This window comes from Amblyomma mixtum, chromosome 4 (assembly GCF_055824585.1).
Source record: "Amblyomma mixtum isolate Tamu chromosome 4, ASM5582458v1, whole genome shotgun sequence".
In the NCBI taxonomy this organism is placed as follows: domain Eukaryota; kingdom Metazoa; phylum Arthropoda; class Arachnida; order Ixodida; family Ixodidae; genus Amblyomma; species Amblyomma mixtum.
The window spans coordinates 76,974,267-76,995,657 of record NC_143015.1 but is presented as its reverse complement, the minus strand read 5'-3'; the positions used below and the strand labels follow the sequence as shown (position 1 = coordinate 76,995,657).

The 21,391-nt window shown below is 47.1% G+C and overlaps 1 protein-coding gene across 1 annotated transcript in view; it reads left to right on the top strand.

Annotated features, from left to right (window-relative positions):
• The window catches only part of Tbc1d8-9 (TBC1 domain family member 8/9), an 82,101-nt gene that overhangs the window by 35,437 nt on the left and 25,273 nt on the right, over nucleotides 1-21,391 (top strand). The window contains exons 15-21 of the mRNA XM_089586887.1: nucleotides 4,038-4,146; nucleotides 5,159-5,359; nucleotides 12,977-13,112; nucleotides 13,895-14,006; nucleotides 16,535-16,595; nucleotides 19,645-19,809; nucleotides 21,261-21,371. Coding sequence (XP_089443013.1) covers nucleotides 4,038-4,146; nucleotides 5,159-5,359; nucleotides 12,977-13,112; nucleotides 13,895-14,006; nucleotides 16,535-16,595; nucleotides 19,645-19,809; nucleotides 21,261-21,371 — 895 coding nt within the window. The remainder of the gene's footprint in view (nucleotides 1-4,037; nucleotides 4,147-5,158; nucleotides 5,360-12,976; nucleotides 13,113-13,894; nucleotides 14,007-16,534; nucleotides 16,596-19,644; nucleotides 19,810-21,260; nucleotides 21,372-21,391) is intronic.

The window sequence follows — 21,391 nt, the reverse complement described above, 5'->3', positions numbered from 1 at the left end:
CACCATATTTACTCGATTCTAAGCACCCCCTTTTTTTTCACGATCGCGATGCCCAAAGTGAGAGGGGGTGTTTAGATTCGAAAAATCTAAACTGACCCCCCCCCCTTCCCCCCCCCTTCCCCCCCCGGGCCCCTCTTTTCGCGGCGAAATCTCGATGAAACGGGCGCGAGAAAAAACATTTTATTTAGGAAACATTCAAAAGAAAAATAGCTGCAGACAGTTCTGTGCCGCCATGGAACGCAGCAACACAAAAAGCGCCGTGGACGCCGCTGTCCTCACTTCGGCGAGCGTGGCCTCGCCCGCTTATCTGTTTTTTCAGCAGCGTCGGCTCCGGCGGACGCATTTGTTGCTGCGACGCTCGTCTTATCTCTTCTCTTTATCTTTCCTCTGATCTCTTAAATCTCCTCTATCTGCCCATGGCAGTGGTGGAACTGCTGCGCCAATTGCGCCAAATTGCGCCAAATGGGAAATCCTGCTACATGCTGCTACAAAATCGGTTTTTTGCCTACTTTTGCGCCACGCCTGCGCCGAAATATCTCTGAATAACTCCAATAACTCTGCCGAGAACGAAACCGAAACACATTTCCGTGAAACCAAAACTGATGTCTGCTGGCAACACTTCCGGCAACGCATCTGCCGGGAGCCACATCGCCATCGCTGCTTTGCAACCGAAGGTGAACAAAGGGACCACTGTCAGCGCACTGCCTTTGTGGATGGATACTTCACGTCTTCGATGTCTTTGTCAAAGCTGAAAGGCAACAAAACTTATGACTAACTTATATCGGGCAGAAAATCCAGCTGCCATTCCTATGACCAAGGATTAATCAGAGCTGTGAAAGGATCGCGGAAGCGTCAGCTGCAACGGTTGGAGGCGGATGCAGGAGAAGAGACCCGTGCAAAACAAGCGAAACAAGACTGTGATGTACAGTGGTGAGCAGCCTTGTCTAGAGCGCTCGGGCGGTGCACTTCCTTGCAAACAAATCCAGATTTTGTGGCAGCCTCTAGGGTCCAGCTGCAATGCTTGCACGGAAGTAGCGCCAGATAGCCTCGTAAACAAAGCAGGCACGAAAACTTTGCCCTGTAATGAGGGGCTGCTCTCTAATTTCGGTGTTTGTTACCAAGTGCGCACTGCTCAAGCGCTCCAGACAAGGCTGCTCACCACTGTACAGGACAAAGACACCCAGAAAAGAGGTCAGAATGAAAAGGTACAAGTAGAGATCAGTCTGGCCAGGAATATGATCACCAATGCTGAGCTGCTTTTCACAAAAGGTGTCAAGTCTAAACATTTTGCAGACGTTGAGAGTGGACAAGCCCTTCTGAAGAATGGACAGGAAAAGCTCGCAGCGGCACTGTCTAAGCTGGAGTGATCAAGAAAAGGGAAGAAATAGTACCTGAAAGTTTGTTTTAAGAACGGTATCATTTTTTATAGTTCTGTTGAGCATTTCGTTATGTCGCTCTTCTGAATAAAAACGGCAGTGTTTTTAGGAGAACCTCCTGTTTTGCTTATTTTCGGCTCTTTTTAAGGAACCAAGCACTTTAAACTGCATTTGGGATTGAAGCTTGCTCTTGCATGGCTGTGGTTGCTAAAAACGTCTGAGCAAATGCCTGTTCCAGAAATACAACAAAGCTTCTTTATTTAAAATAACTGTTTTTTGGCATGTAATTTTGGTACGAAGCTTTTTTTTTGTGCTACAAAAGCTCGAATTCTGCTACAAAATGCCATTTTTCCTGCTACAAAACTTGCTGCTACAAACTGCGATTTCTTCTGCTACAAAAGCTGCTACAAGAAGCCAGTTGCCAGTTCCACCACTGCCATGGCAGCGGTGGTGGCTTGGCTCGAGCCAGTAGGCAGGCCAGTGCAATTTCCTTTTCATCCTTCTCTCAGTCACAACAACAACAACGCGCAGGCCGTGCCTCCTCGGGACTCCGACTGACAGGCTCGACGAAAAAGAGAGCAAGTGCACTTGGCGGCCTCGGCAACGCTCTCTTCCGCGCAAAAAAGGGGGTGCTTAGATTCGCACGCAAAGTTTTTCTTCAGAAATTTTTTTCCGAAAATAGGGGGCGTGCTTAGATTCGGGGGGTGCTTAGAATCGCGAAAATACGGTACATCCCGGCCTGCATTTGCTGACGACCTTTTTTGATGGACGATACGAGCCAGACGTCGTACGAAGCGGGGTCCTTCTAAAATTTGCGTCGTATAACTGAGGTTTTTAATGCATTGTCTCTATGGGGGTTTTGCCGGGACCGCACAAATTCGTCGTAAAATGCGGGTCGTCGCATGACCGGGGGACGTATAATCGAGGTTCCACTGTACTATGTACATGATGTGAAATGATCAAAGGTGTCTTTTTGCTGGAGCTGACGTGATAAAGGAGGAAGTTTTCTAATGGTGGCTTGTATGTTATTTCGTGTTTTTTCGTGGCGAGAAGTCATTCTTGGCTTGCGTTGAGAGAAATCTGCATTTGTTTCACTTGCAGTATCATATATACTTCATCACCATGCTACCGCTGGCAGCAGCTTCTCATATTTCATTTCCTGTTGTGAGTGGAGCACAATCCACCGCTATCAAACAGCGGCATCCAAGCAGTGCCACGAATGTAAGCTAGAAAGCTGTGCACATCTGAAAATGGCGGCTTCTTAACAAAGATCTCTAAACTTGTCGGCTAGTAAGAGTCTCGCATGTCCAATATCCCCTCAAGCGAAAAGCATACTATATCTATCTTACCAGTACTCACCTATGGGGTAGAAACATGGAGGCTAACAAAGAGGGTTCAGCTTAAGTTAAGGACAGTGCAGCGAGCTATGGAAAGAGAAATGATAGCTGTAACGTTAAGAGATTGGAAGCGGGTGGAGTGGGTGAGGGAACAGACGCGGGTTAATGACATCCTAGTTGAAATCAAGAGGAAGAAATGGGCTTGGGCAGGGCATGCAATGCAAAGGCAAGATAACCGCTGGTCCTTAAGGGTAACGGAGTGGATTCCAAGAGAAGGCAAGCGTAGCAGGGGGTGGCAGAAAGTTAGGTGGGCGGATGAGATTAAAGGGACACTGAGGAGAAATTGAAGCTGGCTTGTATCGACAGAATACCAGCTCCTGATTACAAAAACGCCACTCATACTGACAACAAAGCTCTTGTAACGTAGAAAAGAGCAAGAACCAAAATACAGGTATCGCCGCCACAGGCCAAACTCGCAAGTACAAGTGTGATGAGGTCATAGGACAAAACAGTGTTGCTAGAACGAATGGTTCTAGCAACACCAGGAACCGAGAAGCCATGAATCATTGAGGCGCAGCCAATGCATGCGCAAATCTCCTTGACGTCGCCAGATGGCGCCACGTGCCCGGCAGCTACGCGCGCTCCTGAAGCATCGGGACAAATCAGTGCCTGTTTTCCGGCGGTAGGCGGGCTCCCGGTATTCCGCTAGCGGTAACAAGGTACACGGTATGCTAAAGGTGTCTATTTGCGAGAACTTCGTTGACGACTTCGAGAACGAGATCCATCGTAACGCTGACAAAACGCCAGTGCAAACGTAATCGAAGCGACTGTAGCGACGGCCGCAATAGCCGATAGATGCCTTCAACGTGCGGCCGGCGGTAGCTTTCTTTTCGGCTGCTGCTAGGCCGCTCTGCTGGCCGGCAGAAATCACGGAGTCTGCGCTACATCATGCGCACATCATGTTTCACGTCTCTTAGCCCTGTGTCGTCATAGGAGAACCCCAAGTTTGAATCAGAGCGGCGGGAAAAACTTTTTCAAGTTCGAATCCAAATTTCTTAGAAATAAATGCATCTTTCGCTGCCGGCCAAGTGGCAACAAAGCCATGACATGCTGAACTATCGGATTTTACTATAAAAAAAATATTAATAGTGCTCTGCTCAGTGTCCCTTTAAGAAGTTTGCGGGGATAGGGTGGCCGCTACTGGCGAAGGACAGCGTTGATTGGAGAGACATGGGAGAGGCCTTTGGCCTGCAGTGGGCGCAGTCAAGCTGGTGATGATGATGATGTCATTCTTACGGTTCCTCTCCGTGCACCACATGTGCAGGGGCATGTGCACGTACCGCACCAGCAGTGCCCAGGAACTGGTGCTGGCGGGCATTCCGGACAGCCTGCGGGGCGAGCTGTGGATGCTGTACTCAGGGGCCATCCACGAGGTGAGCGCGCACCTCCGCTCTGTCGTCCCCCCCCTCCCTTCCTCCCTCCCTCGTTTCCCCAGAAAGCCTTCAAGCATTACAGCAGGGAACATACCATATTTACTCGAGTAAAGAACCCACTCTTTGGTGCAAAAGCAGTTGGCCTTCTAACCTGGAAAATGCCGAGGTATGGTGAAGCCTCTGAAGTTAGGTCACGGGATGCAGGAAATGGTGGGAAATAGACGAGACTTTGAATGTTTGGCGATGGCTATGCTGGTTTGGGTTGGGGTCATTAATGATAATGGCAATGATTAATGTCTTTAGGCTGAAGGCCTTTATGGTAAAGACATTTTGGTGAACGGTCTTTAGGGTGAAAGCCTTCAAAGTGAACACCTTCATGGTAAAGGTCTTTATGTCAAAGGCCTTTAGGGTAAATGCTTTCCTGGTAAAGGCGTTTATGGTAAAGGTTATTAAGTCAAACGCCTTTAGGTCAAAGGCCTTTGTAGTTAAGGCCTTGAGTGTAAATATCTTTAGGTGTAAGGATGCTTTCACATTGATAGCATGTAATGGTGTTAAAGTGCCCACGTAATTTTTTTTTATCAGAAGTTGACATCAATTTGGGGGAAGGGTTTATTATATGGGGAAAAAGAAAAAAGTTTTGACACATTTTTTTTGTTCGAACAAAATGGTTCTCGTCGTGCGTGAACTTTGCGTGGCGAAGATCTGTGTGTGACATATTTGGACGGCACGAAATGCTCACCATTTTATTTCTTCAGATTCTTCAAGATGAGCCGTGCAGTTAAGCTCAGTTACAGAAATTCGGCTTGGGTGCTTAAAACTTCAGTTATGACCACCTTGGCCCAAAGCACACAGTTTCTTGTTTTTTGTGGGGTGGTTGATGTGCGACCCTCATGGAGGCGTTACCAGACTGGATGCTTGTTCCATGAGTGCAGCGTGTACTGTCACACCTGTGTCACTGATGTGTCTTGTTCCGCACTAACACGCACGCACTCGCTGTCACTTCCCCGTGCAGCTGGAGACCCACCCCGGCTACTACCGGCGAGCGGTGTCGGAGAGCTTGGGCAAGCGTAACGTCACGAGCGATGAGATTGAGCGCGACCTCCACCGGTCGCTACCGGAGCATCCGGCCTTCCAGAGCCCCCAGGGCATCGGGGCCCTGAGGCGGCTACTCAACGCCTATGCCTGGCGCAACCCAGCCATCGGATACTGCCAGGTACACATGCAATGGAGTGTAATGGAGCTGCCCCTCTGGTGTCTGGAGAAGCTCTTGTTCTACAATGCCAATGGACCCTTTGGCACGCACTGCTAGAAAGCCTTGAGGCATGAAGCGAGCAAGGGCACGCATGACTTTGCAAATACAACCTCAGTTAAACTAGATCTGAAGTCTTGGAGGCGTGCGTAGCTTTTCATGTTGGTTTCGTTTACGTAACATGAAATAAACTTTATCAGTAACGTTTGTGTAGAAATAAGGGAGTATTCTACACTCACTATTATTGAAACTTTACCCATTTACCAATTGCAAGAAAAGGCTGTGCAGGCATCCGGGTAGTACATGTGTTCTCACGTTTCACAAGGTTGCATGATACGTTGTGTGTCTTTTTTTTTTATCAGTTGTTGACAAAATTTCTCAGTTGAAATGCATCAGGTAGGCACTTCCAGGGAACGTCTATGATGTCGTTTTTTTTAAAAGGTAGCCCCTCAAAACTTGGATGTGAAAGTTATGCTGAGAGCTGGGGGAAATTCGGTCTTACTATCAGCTGCTCCCTGGATGTCGTGTGTGTTTCACTGGCTCATAAAAGGTGAACTGAACAGCGTGAATACACACATTGTTTTTATTGAGAACTTTTTTTTAATCGTCCCGTCCTGCGTCAGTCTTTGGTTTGTAGTCTAGAAAAACGGACCTCTTGAATGATTTCTGACATCCTAGTTGAAATTGGGAAGAAGAAATGGGCTTGGGCAGGGCATGTAATGCGAAGGCAAGATAACTGCTGGTCCTTAAGGGGGGATCCTGGTCCTGAAAAAAAAAATTTATTAATGAAGTCACAGTTAAGAAATCTTCATGGAATATGTATTTTTGTGTGCTGATTCTAAATATGTCATTTAATTTCATGTAAAACAATTCCTTGCGCACTTATGTAATTTTTATGCATGTATTTTGTGAAGAGCTTTGAAAAATATTTATTGTAGGAAGCGCGATGAAATGTATGCCATTGGGTTCTCTTGACACTAAGGAATGCAATAAGGGTAAAACTGTCTTCCTGCCTATCATAGAGCTTAAGTTATAGGGTTTTGAAGTTGTCGCTTCAGAAATGAGAAGAAAAGCGTGTACAGTGCTATCCACTTATAACGATATTGAGAAAAAGGGAAAATCTGATTGTTATAGCCGATTATCGTTATATCTGGACCACCAAAAAGAAAAAAAGAAATAGAAGCACAAGAGAGCACACATGCATTTTCTCGTGCATGCAGACTTACCTACTTGCTGGTGTTGATTCAATAGACGATATGCGAAATGCGCGGTGCCATCTCTCGGCGCTCCGAGAACTAAGTCCTCCATGTTGGTACGGTACAGAAAACGAAACCGCTGCCCTGCGTTGGGTTAAAATGGCTGCGCTTCGTTTGAAAAGTGAAATGACGATGCGCTCTTACGCTGTGCTGTCCACTATGCAAAGAAACTACGATGTGTGCCAGAACTAGGTGCGTTCCAGCTTTTCGCTTTTCTATTTTTTCTTTACTCTGTCCCAACGTTTTAGTAACAGCAAATGCCATGTGAGGTATCGTGTGTCAGCAAGCCACTCAGTGCACAGCTTGCGCTTTCTGCGCTGATTTTTCACAAAGCTTTCTAGGTGATTTGCGTTTACATTAAGATACGGACCACAGCCTTTGTTGCCTCTGATCAAAATTAGAAGACGATTTAGTGCATTTATTAACTCTCCGGTCGGGCGTGAATATATGTAGACGCATACTTGAGCCACGTAATAGAGAAGGTAAATTTTTTGACCGAGCTTATGCCTGTGTTCAAGCGTGTATTCCAGTCGCGAAGAAGCACGTTCATTAATGTGCAGGTAAATCACGGCCATGGGCACTCAGTGCGCTCCATCTAAAATCCTCGATTGCTCATGCCGTGGCGTACTAAGCGCACTCGAAGAACCACACGCACATTACTGCTTTTGCTACGTGTTCAGTTAAGTTTTTCCCGTGTTCGATTAGTTTTGGAAGGGCTAGAGATCTCTCTGGACCATGGGGTTGTTGCAAGATCCCACACAATTGTTTTCTTATAATGTCGTACGTGATCGTGCCCGCATATGTTATGCGCGTTAAGGCGTCTTTGTGAAGCAATACATCCTACGTATAAAAACTGAGGTGCGAATACTTTATTTCTTGAGGATTCCTATACATTCGATATCTCCGCCGGCGAAAGTCTGAAAAAAAATATAGCTACTTTATTGTGAAGGTGGGACGCATTTCCAAGCTAGAAAGTACGTGCAACATTGTTCTGAAAACGCTTCAGGCCATCAGATTATATTATCGTTGTGGCAAGCTGCAACAGTTTAATTGCTTCGCAACAAAGAAATTTGTGTAGGTTTGGGAGGAAGCGAATTAAATGTCGGAGGCAACCGAACATACGAATTTCACCCCCGCATACACAGCTTGACCAGCGTATCGAGTCCGTGCAGGCACCTACAGCTGTACGCTCTTTCTCTAGTCAAGCCGCCGCGGTAGCTCAGTGCTTATCTGACAAAAAAAAACTGCGTCTTTGCTTACGATATTTTGAATTATATGTGCCCACTTTCCTCTTGTTAATATCGACTGACAACATCGCAATACTCGCTTCAACTGCGTCTTAAGCAAGACGCGGTTTCAGCGAATTGCGGCGAAAACCAGCCGGCGCCGGGCTCTGAAACGGTGACGTTGAAAACCGCGGATGTGCATTGTACATTGCACTAAAGGAATCACATTACGCAGCTGCTTGAGGATCCTGTGTGAATATACTGCAATGCACGAAGCTCCTGGCGTCGGCGCGAACGACAGTTCACACTGTCACAGAAGTTTGTCAGAACATCTGTGCACTCAGCGCAAAATAACCGCTCGCTACCCCACCAGATGAAATCACGTCCACCTGAGAATAAAATAGCGATGATAATGCGTGATGCTTGAACCGGTGCCTTAATGCACGAATTAAAATGAGAGTGGCGCAGAGTTCGACTTGCCAACACGCTTCCCAGTGCCGATCATCAGCGCCAGACTTCAAGCGAAGCTCAGGACGCGGTAGGAGGAAGTTGGCGCTTGGTGAAAGCACCTACATTTGGTAAGAGATCAGCAGTGAAAAGAACGCAGCAGCTGAAGCTTGCCTGTTGAAATTTCACACGCAAGATTCATGACAGCTATACCGATATCAAGAATGTACGCATAGCAAACGATGCACCAGCTCGACGAGCTCGCCCAAGCCAGGATGGAAACCGGAAGTTGTGGGCGCGGTGTTGCCAGACCACCAAGCAATTTCGCATATCGTCTATTGGATAGAACAAAGCTAGTCACTAAAGAACACTGAACACTGTATATATAAAGAGCAAGGTTTGCTGTATATATAAAGAGAATAAATAGCTTAATCACGCTTAAAGAAGTCGGAAATCCGCACTTGCTTGAGTGGCAGCTGAAGCTTGATTATTTCAGTATGCATAGTCTCTAGTTGTTGCGCGTACATGTGCGGCAGTCCTGTAGCATGCATAAAGCCTATCAGCGACTCGGTGGACTGTAAGGCACTTCGTGAAGACATTGGAGCTGGCGTGGTGGTGTCACTGCCATCGTTGTCAATGCTGCCGTCATCGGCGTCACTATTTTCACCAGTGCTCGACGCCGCTTTTTGTCGCAATAGCTGCTCTTCGGCAATGGCCTCATCAGTGAATTCCTCACACGAAGCAGTAACGTTGTCAGCGTTCAAAAAGTCGTCTGAGAGCGCTCCGCTGGCGTTGTCAGAAGCAGCAACATGATCCCAAAGTGCACCCACATCAGCAGTTTCGGGGAGCAAGTCATCTGTCCTTTCTGAGACCGCACAGTTGTGATGCACGAAGCCTGCTTTTCTAAAGCAGTTCTTGATTGCGGACTGCTTCACCTCGTACCACGCACCATACACAAACTGCACCGCTTTGATCAAGCTCACCTTCAGGTGAGGAGTCCCGGAAGCATCCTCTGGCGATATCGAGCGGTCTATATTTAGGATCAGCCATTCGAGCATGCGACGTCTGTAGAGGGCCTTGAAATTAGCAATTACGCCTGCGTCCATGGGCTGCAGACCTGCCGTGGTGTTCGGGGGCAGGAAGAGCAACTCAACAGACGTCAGCTTCACACTGACGCTGTGTGCAGTGCAGTTGTCGAGGAGTAGGACCACTTTCCCCTTCTTTTGTTCCACTGTGCCATCAAACTCAAGAAGCCATTCCTGAAACAGGTCGCGAGTCATCCGCGCTTTTGTTATTCCGATAGCGGACTGGAATGTGTTGGTTTCTGAAGCAGTGGGGCCTCTTGGATTTCCCAATCACAAACGGCTTGAGACGCTCGCTACTGTCCATGCTGGCGCACAAAAACACAGTCACTCGGGCCTTGCTGTGCTTTCCACCGATGCACGGGTCCGCTTTGGGAGCGCGCATCCTTGAAGGCAGCATTTCAAAGAACAGCGCTGTCTCGTCCCCATTGAAAATGTTCTTTTCTTCATAGCACTCCAACAGCTTCGGCAGTTTTGTCGCCAGCCACTCGTCTTTTGCTGACACTTCTAGCGAGGCAGCCTCCCCGACCACGTTTTTATAAACGATGCCATGGCGATCTTTGAATCTCTGGATCCATCCTTTGCAGGGCTCGAAGTTTTCACTTCCCAGAAGCAAAGCGAATGTCTTCGCCTTTGCAGAAAGAATCGGTCCTGTGATTGGAGCATTCCGGTTGCTGCGAGCATTCAGGAACCACTGAAACATCTCTCTTGAAACATCTAGTACACAAACTCTAAGAAATCATTTTTTTGTAAGCCGCTGTATTCCCTTTGTGTGAAAAGTGTGACACGAATGACTTTTGCATCTATGTTAACACCAATATTGCGTATTGCCACCGTCCTACCAATCCTTCCTATCGGCATGGACTTACTCGGCCCCTTTCCGCAGTCCTCGCTGGGTAACCGCTACATTGTGGTGGCCACCGACTACCTCAGCCGGTACTGTGAAACTAAAGCTCTTCCCCGTAGTACCGCTGACGAAATTGCGAACTTTTTCGTTCAAAACATTGTGCTTCGTCATGGTGCCCCCCTCGTCGTTATAACTGACAGGGGAACGGCGTTCACCTCGGCCCTCACACAGGAGGTTATGCGCCTTAGCGGCACGAGTCACCGAAAAACAACCTCTTACCACCCTCAAACGAACGGACTCACCGAACGGCTCAACAAGACGATCGCCGACATGATCTCCATGTATGTTGACGCAGACCACCGGAACTGGGATGCCATACTCCCTTACGTCACTTTCGCCTATAACACTGCACTACAGGAAACGACACGTTTCACTCCGTTTCGTTTAGTGCATGGTCGCGAAGCCACCACCATGCTGGATGCAATGTTGCTTCCAACTAGTACTACCTCAACTGTTGTGGGTGCTGACCACTTCGTTCGTCACGCCGAGGCCGCCCGCCAACTCGCTCGACAGCGCATCCGGCACCAGCAAGCCCACGACGCTCGCCGCTATAACCTCCGCCACAGAGCTGTTAGTTACCAGCCCGGCGAAGAAGTCTGGGTTTGGAGCCCAATCCGCATGCGTGGACGCTCCGAAAAGCTCCTGCGCCGATATTTCGGCCCCTACGAAGTACTCCGCCAAGTAAGTGAGGTGCACTATGAGGTCCTTCCCCAAGGAACAGTTCGCTCCTCCAGACGGCCGACCTCCGAAGTTGTCCATGTCGCACGGATGAAGCCATACCACGCCCGCTAGCGCTACAGGCATGTCTACACCTGCCGCCGGACACATGCAGCGTCCCTTCTCTTCGTGCTGCCCATTGCTGCGGCACCGAGTCGGTGCCCTTCAGAGAGGGGGAGCAATGCCACCGTCCTACCAATCAGTGGCGCCGTACCGCGGCCGAACTGTTTAAGCAGGGACTTGCCAAGCCTTGGGCATTCGAGGTGATCGAAGATCGTCGTCTTCCTCGCTCGAGCTGCCTGCTGGCTGGCACGCCCACCTCGTCTAATTAGAACCTGGGCTATTTCTTCACCCGTTTGTCGGTGACAGTATTAATGAGCATGTACCAAGAGTTTATATCGATTGTTTTAAAATTCCTGTATTATATTCTGTTCGGTAGCGTGTGTGGATTTTGTATTTTTTTTAATTTTTTTGCCCTTGCTGTACGCCATGTAGGGGGGCTCGGGCTCCCTCAAGCGAAAATCGTTCGCTTTTTGCCTGAGCCTGCCCACATCATAATGATGTAAATAAAACTGACTTGACTTGACTGGTAGAGACTCTCTTCGCCATCGCTGTACAAAGGGTCTCTAACCCTCTTTCGCTGGTCATCGTGGCCGCTGGAGCCGGCCTTCTCGAGGACATCTGCAGCCTTGATTATTGTCGAAATCGTCGACTGCGAAAGCCCATATTTTTTTAGTCAGGCTTCCTGCCTTGAAGCCCTGCCGGAAATCGTGGTTAATCTGGTGCTTCACCTCGAGAGAGGTCGCCATCTTCCACGTACAATCGTGCGATCGTGGCGATAGTGAAAAGGCCGCACCCTTCGCACGGCGATGGCTAACGGACTGGCGGCCAAGCAAGCGCTCCCCTTCTCCCCGCCTTCTCTCTCCAGCGGTTGCGATGATGATGGCGCTTACTTCCAAAGGCCGCATCCATCGCCTCCTTGTGGACTTCTCCACAACGGTCTATTTGCAGCACTTTTCCCGTCATTCTCTTCAATTAATTTTATTTTTTTTCGCAAACATTCATACAAAATTTCCTAGTAAATATTTTCCAGATGGTCAAAATTCTATCATTGTATCCGATATATCGCCTATAATTGTATCGTTATATGTGGTTTATATTTACATAGGGGCAATGAGAAAATTGATAAATCTAAATAATTTGATCGTTATAACCGATATATCATTGTATCTGGTATTGTTATAAGCGGACTACACTGTATTCCTCTTTCTGAAGTGGTAGCTTGAGTACCCTGTAACTCAAGTTCTGTGATAGCCAGGATGATAATTTTACCCTTACTGCATTCCTTGGTGTCAAGAGAACTCAATGCCATATATTTCAGCGAGTTTCCTGCAGCAAATTTTCCTCCAAACTTGGCAAAATACTTGAAAAGTGCACAAGTGCTCAAGGATTTGCTTTTACATGAAATTAAATGGAATATCTAGAATCAGCGCACAAAAATACATATGCCCTGAAAATTTCATAACTATTGAATTGAAATTGAAATTGAAATTTTATTCCGCAACAGAAAAGGAATGTTGCGAGGAGGGCAGGTAAAAAGCTGAAAAAACAGCTTGAGGAGTCCTGACCTCCCAGCATATACAGTAGTGCAGCAGCGTGCGGCGAAGGCTATGACTAGATTAATAAAATTTTCTTTTCAAGACCAGGCTTCCCCCTTAAGGGTAACGGAGTAGATTGCAATAGCAGGGGACTGCAGAAAGTTAGGTGGTGCGGGTGAGATCAAGAAGTTTGCGGGGATGCGGTGTCCGCAGCTGGCAGAGGACAGGGTTAATTGGGGAGAGGCATGGTAGAGGCATTTGCCCTGCAGTGGGCGTAGTGAGGCTGATGATGGTGATGAATGGTTTCGCCCTGTGTGTACCCCCTCCTTATCCCCCCTGTAACCACAGGCGATGAACATTGTGGCCTCGGTGCTGCTGCTGTATGCGTCGGAGGAGGAGGCCTTCTGGCTGCTGGTGGCCCTGTGCGAGCGGCTCCTGCCCGACTACTACAACACCAAGGTGGTGGGCGCCCTCATCGACCAAAGTGAGCGCGCTCACCTCCGTGCCTCGATCCCCAACATTCGCTCTCTCTCCACACTCTTCTGCTTTTGTTTGGTGCATCGGTGAAATTGCGATGCTATAGGCTGCTCCTTGCTTGAGAAGACAGGAAAGGGTTTCCATGGATTATTGATTTCAGAGGTACTGCCAGCCTTCGCAGAAGGCCTTTGGCAGGAGTGAGCATACATTGTGAAGAAAGTACAAAGAAGCGCGACAAGACATGATGGTGACAACAGTGGTGTCATCTGCCTGCTTGAGCCTATATACACTGATGAGAAAAAAAGAGAGAAATATGCTTTGTACAAGCTTGCACTCTTGAGGCACATTAGAAGCCAGACTGACACATAACAAAAGAACACTGGCATCAATAGCACGCTTTGGCAGATTAAACACTAATGGAAGACACACGCTGTTCTGTCAGCAGACACAAGATGCCAACCACAAAGATTGATCAGTGCAGTGATATCAAATGAAGCCCAATGCGAACCAAAACGCTTAGGTTGGGTTAACTTATGCACTTCAATTTTGATGAGAAAGATTCGGCAGTCGGGCGTTCCACAGCGTCAGAAGGCAGAGCGTTCCACTGATGGACGGTTCTTCGGAAAAAAGGAATTTTTCCCACACTTTCCTATCGCTCTGGCAGCAGCTCAATACTGCTGTACACACGTGAGGAATCCTGTGGTGGATCTTCGTCGGATCTCTTTTATTTGTGTTGAGCTCTCGGGGTGGCCTGACGTGTCGCAGTTGAGTGACTGACTGTGAACGCAGGTGTGCTGGAGGACCTGGCCAAGGACCACATTCCGGAGCTGTCCAGCAAGCTGGGCTCGCTGGCCGTGCTCTCCATGATCTCCCTCTCCTGGTTCCTCACCATCTTCCTCAGGTGGGGCTCTCCATGCAGGGTGCATCTGACAGCTCGTACCCCACTGACATATGTGCTTTGGAAATACTGCTGCGCTACAGAACAGTGGCCACATCTATCATGTTATGAAAAATAGGGGCATAGCATTCTAAGAGTCCCATCAGGCTTTCTGTGTATGTCTGCAAAAAAAATTTTGCACTCATGGCCCACTGCAGCTGTCAAGCGCTTGATCGATTGTGTAGTATTCTCCTTGTTCTGAGCTATGCACTATAGCAACTAGATTCCTATGAATGCAGTGAAGCGGTGATGAACCCATCATTAAAGTGCTATGGCTGCTTTGCATTTCCCTCTGGACTGTCGAGTAATTGGGCTTAGTAGTTCCTTCTGGTGGGGAGTTGACACACTTCTAGTGCAGCGTGTCTATCACGGTATCTCAGCCATTTTGTGCATGAATTGCAGCTAGACTTCATGACTCTGCCTAAAAGTTGCAAAGAGCTATTCGCAGCGAAACCACGATAATTCTGTGTCGGTTCGTTCGAACTCCCAGATAATTAGTAGAACTTCTGCAGTGTCATAATTTGCAGTGTAAATTTTACTGGATAATTCAAGCCAAGAGCCTGCTCTGGCTCGGTTAATTGAAAGAGCCAGGGTGTTATGGGTGATCACCTGAGATCTCAGCAAAGTTGGAAGTGCCCCCCGACCCTGACTGGCAACGCAGTGTCACGCCGCTTAAAACAGGCACACAAGCAGTGCAATGCTTAATCGGATTCTTCAGTGTTTCACACATCATCGCACAAACAATAGCGACAGTCCAAACGCACAGTAAGGTACCCTCTTGGGGACTAAAACGACCTCCTGCAGTTCATTGCTGCCAGGCCACCACTCGGGGGCGCTAGAAATGCTCGGACCACACCAGCGCCAGTAGAGAGCGCAGTTTCTATTTTGTGCATGCCACATGCTATGCTGAACTTGTCAATTTAAAATTCAGCACGGCACATTTGGATTGATTGACAGAGTGTGACATCAGAGTATGAAAGCACCGGCGAACGGCCAGTAGCTTTGCCAAAAATCGAATTACTAGAGAAAGGTTCATGATTGTGTTCTGTGGATGTTGAAACTGGCGTGACCAAGTTTTAAGCAGCCGGCAGCGACGCAGTGACCGTGACGAGTGCCGATGAGTTCCCAGCGTAAGAGTCTGCCACTTTTTTGCATGCAGTCCTAGGGACCCAACTGCTCCAAGCGATTGAAGAACATTTCATGCTTCTCTTCTTCATTTTGCTTTCATTTCATGCAATTCGAATAGTACCTGCTTAATATGAAGATTTTATGGTCTTTTCATTAACAAGGTTCCACTGTAGGTACGAAACTAAAGTTAGGTGGTTAGGAAGCCGTGCAAATCAGCTTGTGCAGCCCACAGCTTATTTTCGGATGATGTGTTGTGGTGAGAAAGTGAGAGATCTCTTCCCGTTTCATCTGAGAGCCATCAGTTGGTAGGACTAATGCTTTGTCTAAAGCCACGGGCTTCCGGTAGTTTATCTACCAGAGCTTCTGCACCTGTTTAGATGCGACTGTGAGCATAGAGCAGACCATTCATTCCTTGTACAAATGTCCATTGCTTTCAGAGAAGAGGGGCTTATACCCCTGTCACACTAGCAAATTTAATGTCATTCGAATCAAATGACATTAGCACCTAATGTCATTAATCGACTGCTACACGGGAACATGTAATGTCATTAGGTTCGAATGACATTCGCCATCGAATGAGTTAGGGGAACTCATTCGCATTCGATCTCGAACCGAATGCGTACTCTGGACACCAGATACGCAGCAGGAACAAGCGACGCGAAAAAAATAATGTGCACACTGCCAAACTTAGAAAGTGCATTTATTTAGTTCTGCTAAAAAAAGTTATTGTTTGTGCGAATCTGTTCACACTAGAGGCTGTCGTGGATAGCTGTTACTCTCGCTCTCAGCAGTCTACCGCAGCGGCCGAGCGTGAAGCAGCGTCTTTCCCGCGACCGTCGGTCATTTTGGGATGCGTGATTCTTGGTGGTTGGCGTGCCATGTTCGTTAAGCTCGAAGGTACTTAAAGACGTAACTGAGCAGTTCACCTTTTGGAAGTCGTTTCCAAGCTCCGCGCGTGTCCGTGCACCGCCATGTCAGCCATTTTGTTTGTTTACATTTGTCGGATTTATGGTTGACTTTGTAATTGGCTTGGCTTTTGATGGCTAAAGTGGTGCAGAATGGCCGCAAATAATATTTTAAGCTTATAATACACCACACAAATGTTCTCAGCCGCTTTTGAAACAGTGCACAACAATTTCAAACATATTTTATGTGCGCTGATGTCGTTCAGTTGGGCTATTTTTTTTTTCACTGATCGTCGATGCCATCATTTTCGAATGACATTATTTTTTTGCGTGTAGCACCCACAGAGACCGAATGACATTCGATGCATCGAATGCCATTAGGTTCGAATGACATTAAATTTGCTAGTGTGACAGGGGTATTACTCACCGTTCTTTTGGCTTCCTTTCTTTCTTGTGCAGTGTGATCCCGTTTGAGTCGGCTGTCAACATTGTGGACTGCTTCTTCTACGATGGTGCCAAGGTGAGCTTCTTCATTTCTCGCTCAGTGAGCCACCTTTAGTGGCAGAAGCCAGCAGTGGTGCGTGGATTCAGATGTTATATTGTATTCAGATGGGGCAGAATGCTATAGGTACCCAAAAAAGGACTGTGTAATCACTATGAATTTATAGTTCTTGCTCTTTAACTGTGTGATGAACGTCATTTTGCCGAAGGCCCACATAAAGAATGTTTTGAGCTGTTTTGATGCATGATTCGAGCATGAAAAACTTGACTGTCTTGTCATGCAAACTGTTAGGTACTTCTCTGTAGCTCTGCAACACTGATGCTGATTGTATTTTTGCAAGCGTTGCAATTTACGTGGTCGGTTGCACAACTACATACAAAACTGTGCAATGAGTTGAAGTTTATGAGTTCAGGTGCTCTTGTTGCATTGCAATGTGAAGACATGACACAAAGACCTTCATGACACAAAGACATGACACAAAGCAGCTTCCTGTTGCAAGAACCACCAAACCGTGTGCGTACTGGGATGTTTTTCTCTTGACTGAAAATCCACATGTGGCTTCATGAATTGGTGCACCTGTCCATTGCTCATGTGACGCCACTAGCCAGGCATGCCCTATACTTGTAATAAGGGAGTAATTGCTCTTTCACATCTACCCGAGCGCAGCCATACGGCTACAAAGGAGAGCTATACAGTTTTCTCAGCTTTGTAGCCGTATGGCTGCGCTCGGGTGGATGTCTCTGAGTAATTATCCTTTATTACAAATCTATTCCACCTTGGGGGATTCTCCTACAACATTGGACCATGCACTGTATTTGTGCAAGCCTCAGTTCTTTATGCTTAGTTGTCATTGCAGAAACAGCATGACTACGATCTCTTTCTTCTGATCGTAAGTTTCTTTGTTTTTTTATGTACACTGCCTGCCCATTTATTTGAAACCAATGGTTCTGACTTGGAAGTTTGAAGTGTCACTTTTGCATGCAGTTTTGCACATACAGTAAGAAAACTGGTTAATTCAGCCGCCGTTAATTAGAAAATCCGGCTGATTCAAACTCCCGGCTCGGTCCAGGCCAATGCCCGTGCAAGTCTATGGTGTCGGATGCTCGCTAATTTGAACGCTATGGCTCTCGCACCACTTAATTCAAATGGACTCCCGAAGGGAGGTGGCATCTAGGTGTGACGAGCACGGCAAGCAGTTGTCGAAATAGACCTACTCAAACCTGAATTACATGCAGCATAATAGTCACTCGCACACCCCGTACATGCACGCCAAGGCAGGTGTGACGAAAAACGAATGTGCCCGTCTCCAAGCATTGTCCGACCGCATAGTTTTGGTTTGGCTTTTCTGATCTTCGTGCCAGCCCACACTGACTGCAGCTATAGCAGCACATCTGAAGAAGGATGAAGGTATGAAGGATGCCGGGGAGGCCGTTGCCATATTGAAGCAGTTCTTCTTTGATGCTCCCAACTGTGTGCACACTGAGGCATTGATGGAAATGTGAAAAATAGTCATTGTCACGCTGTTCTCATTTCAAAAGCAGGCGACCCTGTCCCAGTATTTCACTAAATAAATTTGCCGATTTGCCATGATGCAAGCGGTTCTTGTCAGTTTTTTTGAAGTCATTCAGTAATTCAGATTTTGGTTTATTCAGACATTTTTTCGCCCGTTGAAATTCGAATTAACAAGCTTTTACTGTGTCATACTTTCAGCCTATTTGTTTGCATCTCGCATGCTGCGCTAAGAACAGTTTCTGTGCAGTGTTGCATCGTGCAGCGTCTGGAACTGTGCATGTCAACCCCTCAGGTTCAGAATTGCCTGGCTGGTGGCCAGTAACATTCAATTCAATTCAATTCAATTCTTTTTATTATAGTTTCTTCAGCACAGTACATGACATCACTGTCTGGATCCTTAGCCAAGGGCTAGTTATGGATCCATGCAATAAAAGCAAAGATATTAGTGAGGACAAATGCTTTCTACATGCATGCCAAAATAATAAACATAAGAATGGTGGAAAAATGCAAAGCGTACAAGCAAGAGGGTTCAAATTACAGAAATACAAGAGGGCTCACTACAAAAAAATAGAAGAGTGTGCAAAAAAACATGAAGGCAGGAACAGCATTCTTTATACAAAATAAACGCAGTTGCCTTAGAAGTGATTATTCAATGACATATAAAATGGCAAACCCAACATAGACACTACAGAGAATAATAAGAAACAATCACAAAGCGATTTGCATTGTAAATCAGGTAATTATTTGTGACAGAAAAAAGGTCTTCAGTGAAATATAAGGATTAGACATTGCAAAGACTGCACAGGGGATTTTATTCCAAGTTTATGGATGGAGTAGCGAGGCAGAGATATGCAGTTTGCGCCACAAGCTCCTTCTGCATGCAACAAGTTGGTTTCATGCTCGAAATTAGATGTGTCACTTATCATTTTTACCTATGTGTCTTTTTAAGCTAACTTGCTTTTCTCCCTACTCGGCTGTCGTTTTCCATCAAGATCCATGTGGAGTCCTGAACGCAGCGGCCGCGTTTCAATGGAGGCAAAACACAAAGGGCACCCATGTGCCATGCGATGTCAACGCACGTTAAAAGAAGCACCGGTTAAGTCTGGGATCAAACGCTACTGCAGATGTTCAGTTAAAAGGTGCAAATTGTTGCTAAGCAACAATGCCTGATTAAGTTGTGAAAATTTCGCATTCTCGCTTTATGCTCAAGCTTCCCATCTCGATTAGTTTTTTTTTTTTTCTTTCTTTTTTACCTTTCCACGGTCGCGGTGGCTCAGTGGTTATGGTGCTCGGCTGCTGGCCCGAAAGACGCGGGTTCGATCCCGACTGCGGCGGCTGAATTTCGATAGAGGTGAAATTCTAGAGGCCCGTGTACTGTGCGATGTCAGTGCACGTTAAAGAACCCCAGGTGGTCGAAGTTTCCGGAGCCCTTCGCTACGGCGTCCCTCATAGCCTCGGTCGCTTTGGGACGTTAAACCCTGGTAAACAAACAAACAAAAGAACTTTCCGTGGTCCGTGACATTAAGGCTTTTCCTCCCCCCCCTCCTCTGCCCAGGTGGTGTTCCAGGTGGCGCTGGCGGTGCTCGAGGCCAACCAGGAGCAGCTCATGAGCTGCAAGGACGATGGGGAGGCCATGGTGGTGCTGGGCGGCTACCTCGAGAACGTGCACAACCCCCAGGCGGCCGTCTGCTCCCGGTCCGCATCCACCACACCCTCCAAGGTGCGGTGATGCTGTCATTTAATAATCCCCATTGGTAATGTTCCACATGTTGAGCGAAAGGCTGCATTCTGCTGGTGTGCTTTTTTTTATTGTGAAAGCAATACTACGTTAGGTTTTGAGCCTTCAGCGTGGTCCCGGCGGTAGTCACGTTTGGCCTTGAGACGGCCTCCACTTTGATGACACGTGGAGGGGCTCGCGTCTGTGACGTCATACCGAGGTGAAATCTGAGCTACCAAGTCGGTTTGTCGGCGCGGTCCCAGCGGTAGCCACGGAGCGCCGCAGATCCCAGGCAGTAAGAGAGGGGACTGCGTTCATTTCGAGAAAAGGAACTCTGTGGTTTAGTGGACACCTCAATAACACTTTAAGCTAATTCCGGTGTTCCGTGCAGCACTCAGGCTTTCGCCTTTCACTACTTTAGTCGCTAAAGTTGCTCGTAATTTGCTTTCGCAGCCTTCCGGGCTTAACAAAGCTAAACCACTGCCAATTTTTTTTTTCTCCTTTTTACAGTGAAAGCTATTCTACCATGGAATCTACAGTGTCAGGTGTAAGACCCTAATTATATAGTGAACCTATGTTGATAGAATAATTGGTAGGATTTATTTTAGTTGAAGTCAGTAAAAAAAATCAACTTAATGGCCATCACCTTCCAACCGTGGCAGGTGGCACAATGGAGAGAAATTTCCCTCTCTGCATTTAGGGAGGGAGAGGGCAAGTGCGAGAGAGTTGTGAAAGAGGCGACGGGTGGCCAGATCAGGTTTTGATGATTCACATGAGCACAGACGGGAGGCGTTCTCTCACTGCTGAGGGCGTAAATTCCACTGCCAAATTCAGGACTAAGTGGCTGAACCAAAGGTACAGCAGCTTTCGCTGATTAAAGTGCTAAGCCAGTAAGCTTGGCTCTGCGATTTTTTTTTTTTTTTGACGAGCTGAACTTTGTTGACTGAACTTTTCAGTGCATGAAATGACTGTGTGCTGAAATTTGTATGCACTTTGAAGAGGTGACAGGAGATAGTTGCATGGCTTGAATATAGTACAAGAAAACTATTAGAGCACTGAAGTTGTGACAAACGACACAGACAGGACGGAGCACACTCACTTTTATTCCTGACACTACGGCGGGCATTTAATTTTTTAATCTCCTCCATTGTTGCAAAAAAAAAAAAAAGCCAAGAAAAACCCTTGTCCAATCATGAATAAAATCATTTAATTTGTACTTTGTTTCACCGTCACCTGCGTCATTCATCGCAACTGTAGTATGCTACAGTTCATTCAGCACGGTTGTTCACTTTGAACCAACACTAACCTGGCCACGTGCTGTTTGCATTGTAAAGAGGCCAGTTGATGAAAACTGTGTATTCCAGTCTTTCCGTCAAGTGTTCCGCCTACAGATTTGCTTCTTTGGTTGTACAATGCCTGTCCGTCCTCTCAACCGTTTGGCGTCTTCCCTGCAGGTGACCGTGGAGATTTCAACGTTGGTCTACGAGTCGTACAGCAAGTACGGCTTCCTCACTTCCAGCATGATTGAGAAGCTACGCCTCAAGCACAGGCTTAGAGTGGTGCAGGCAAGTCTGCGAATGCTTTT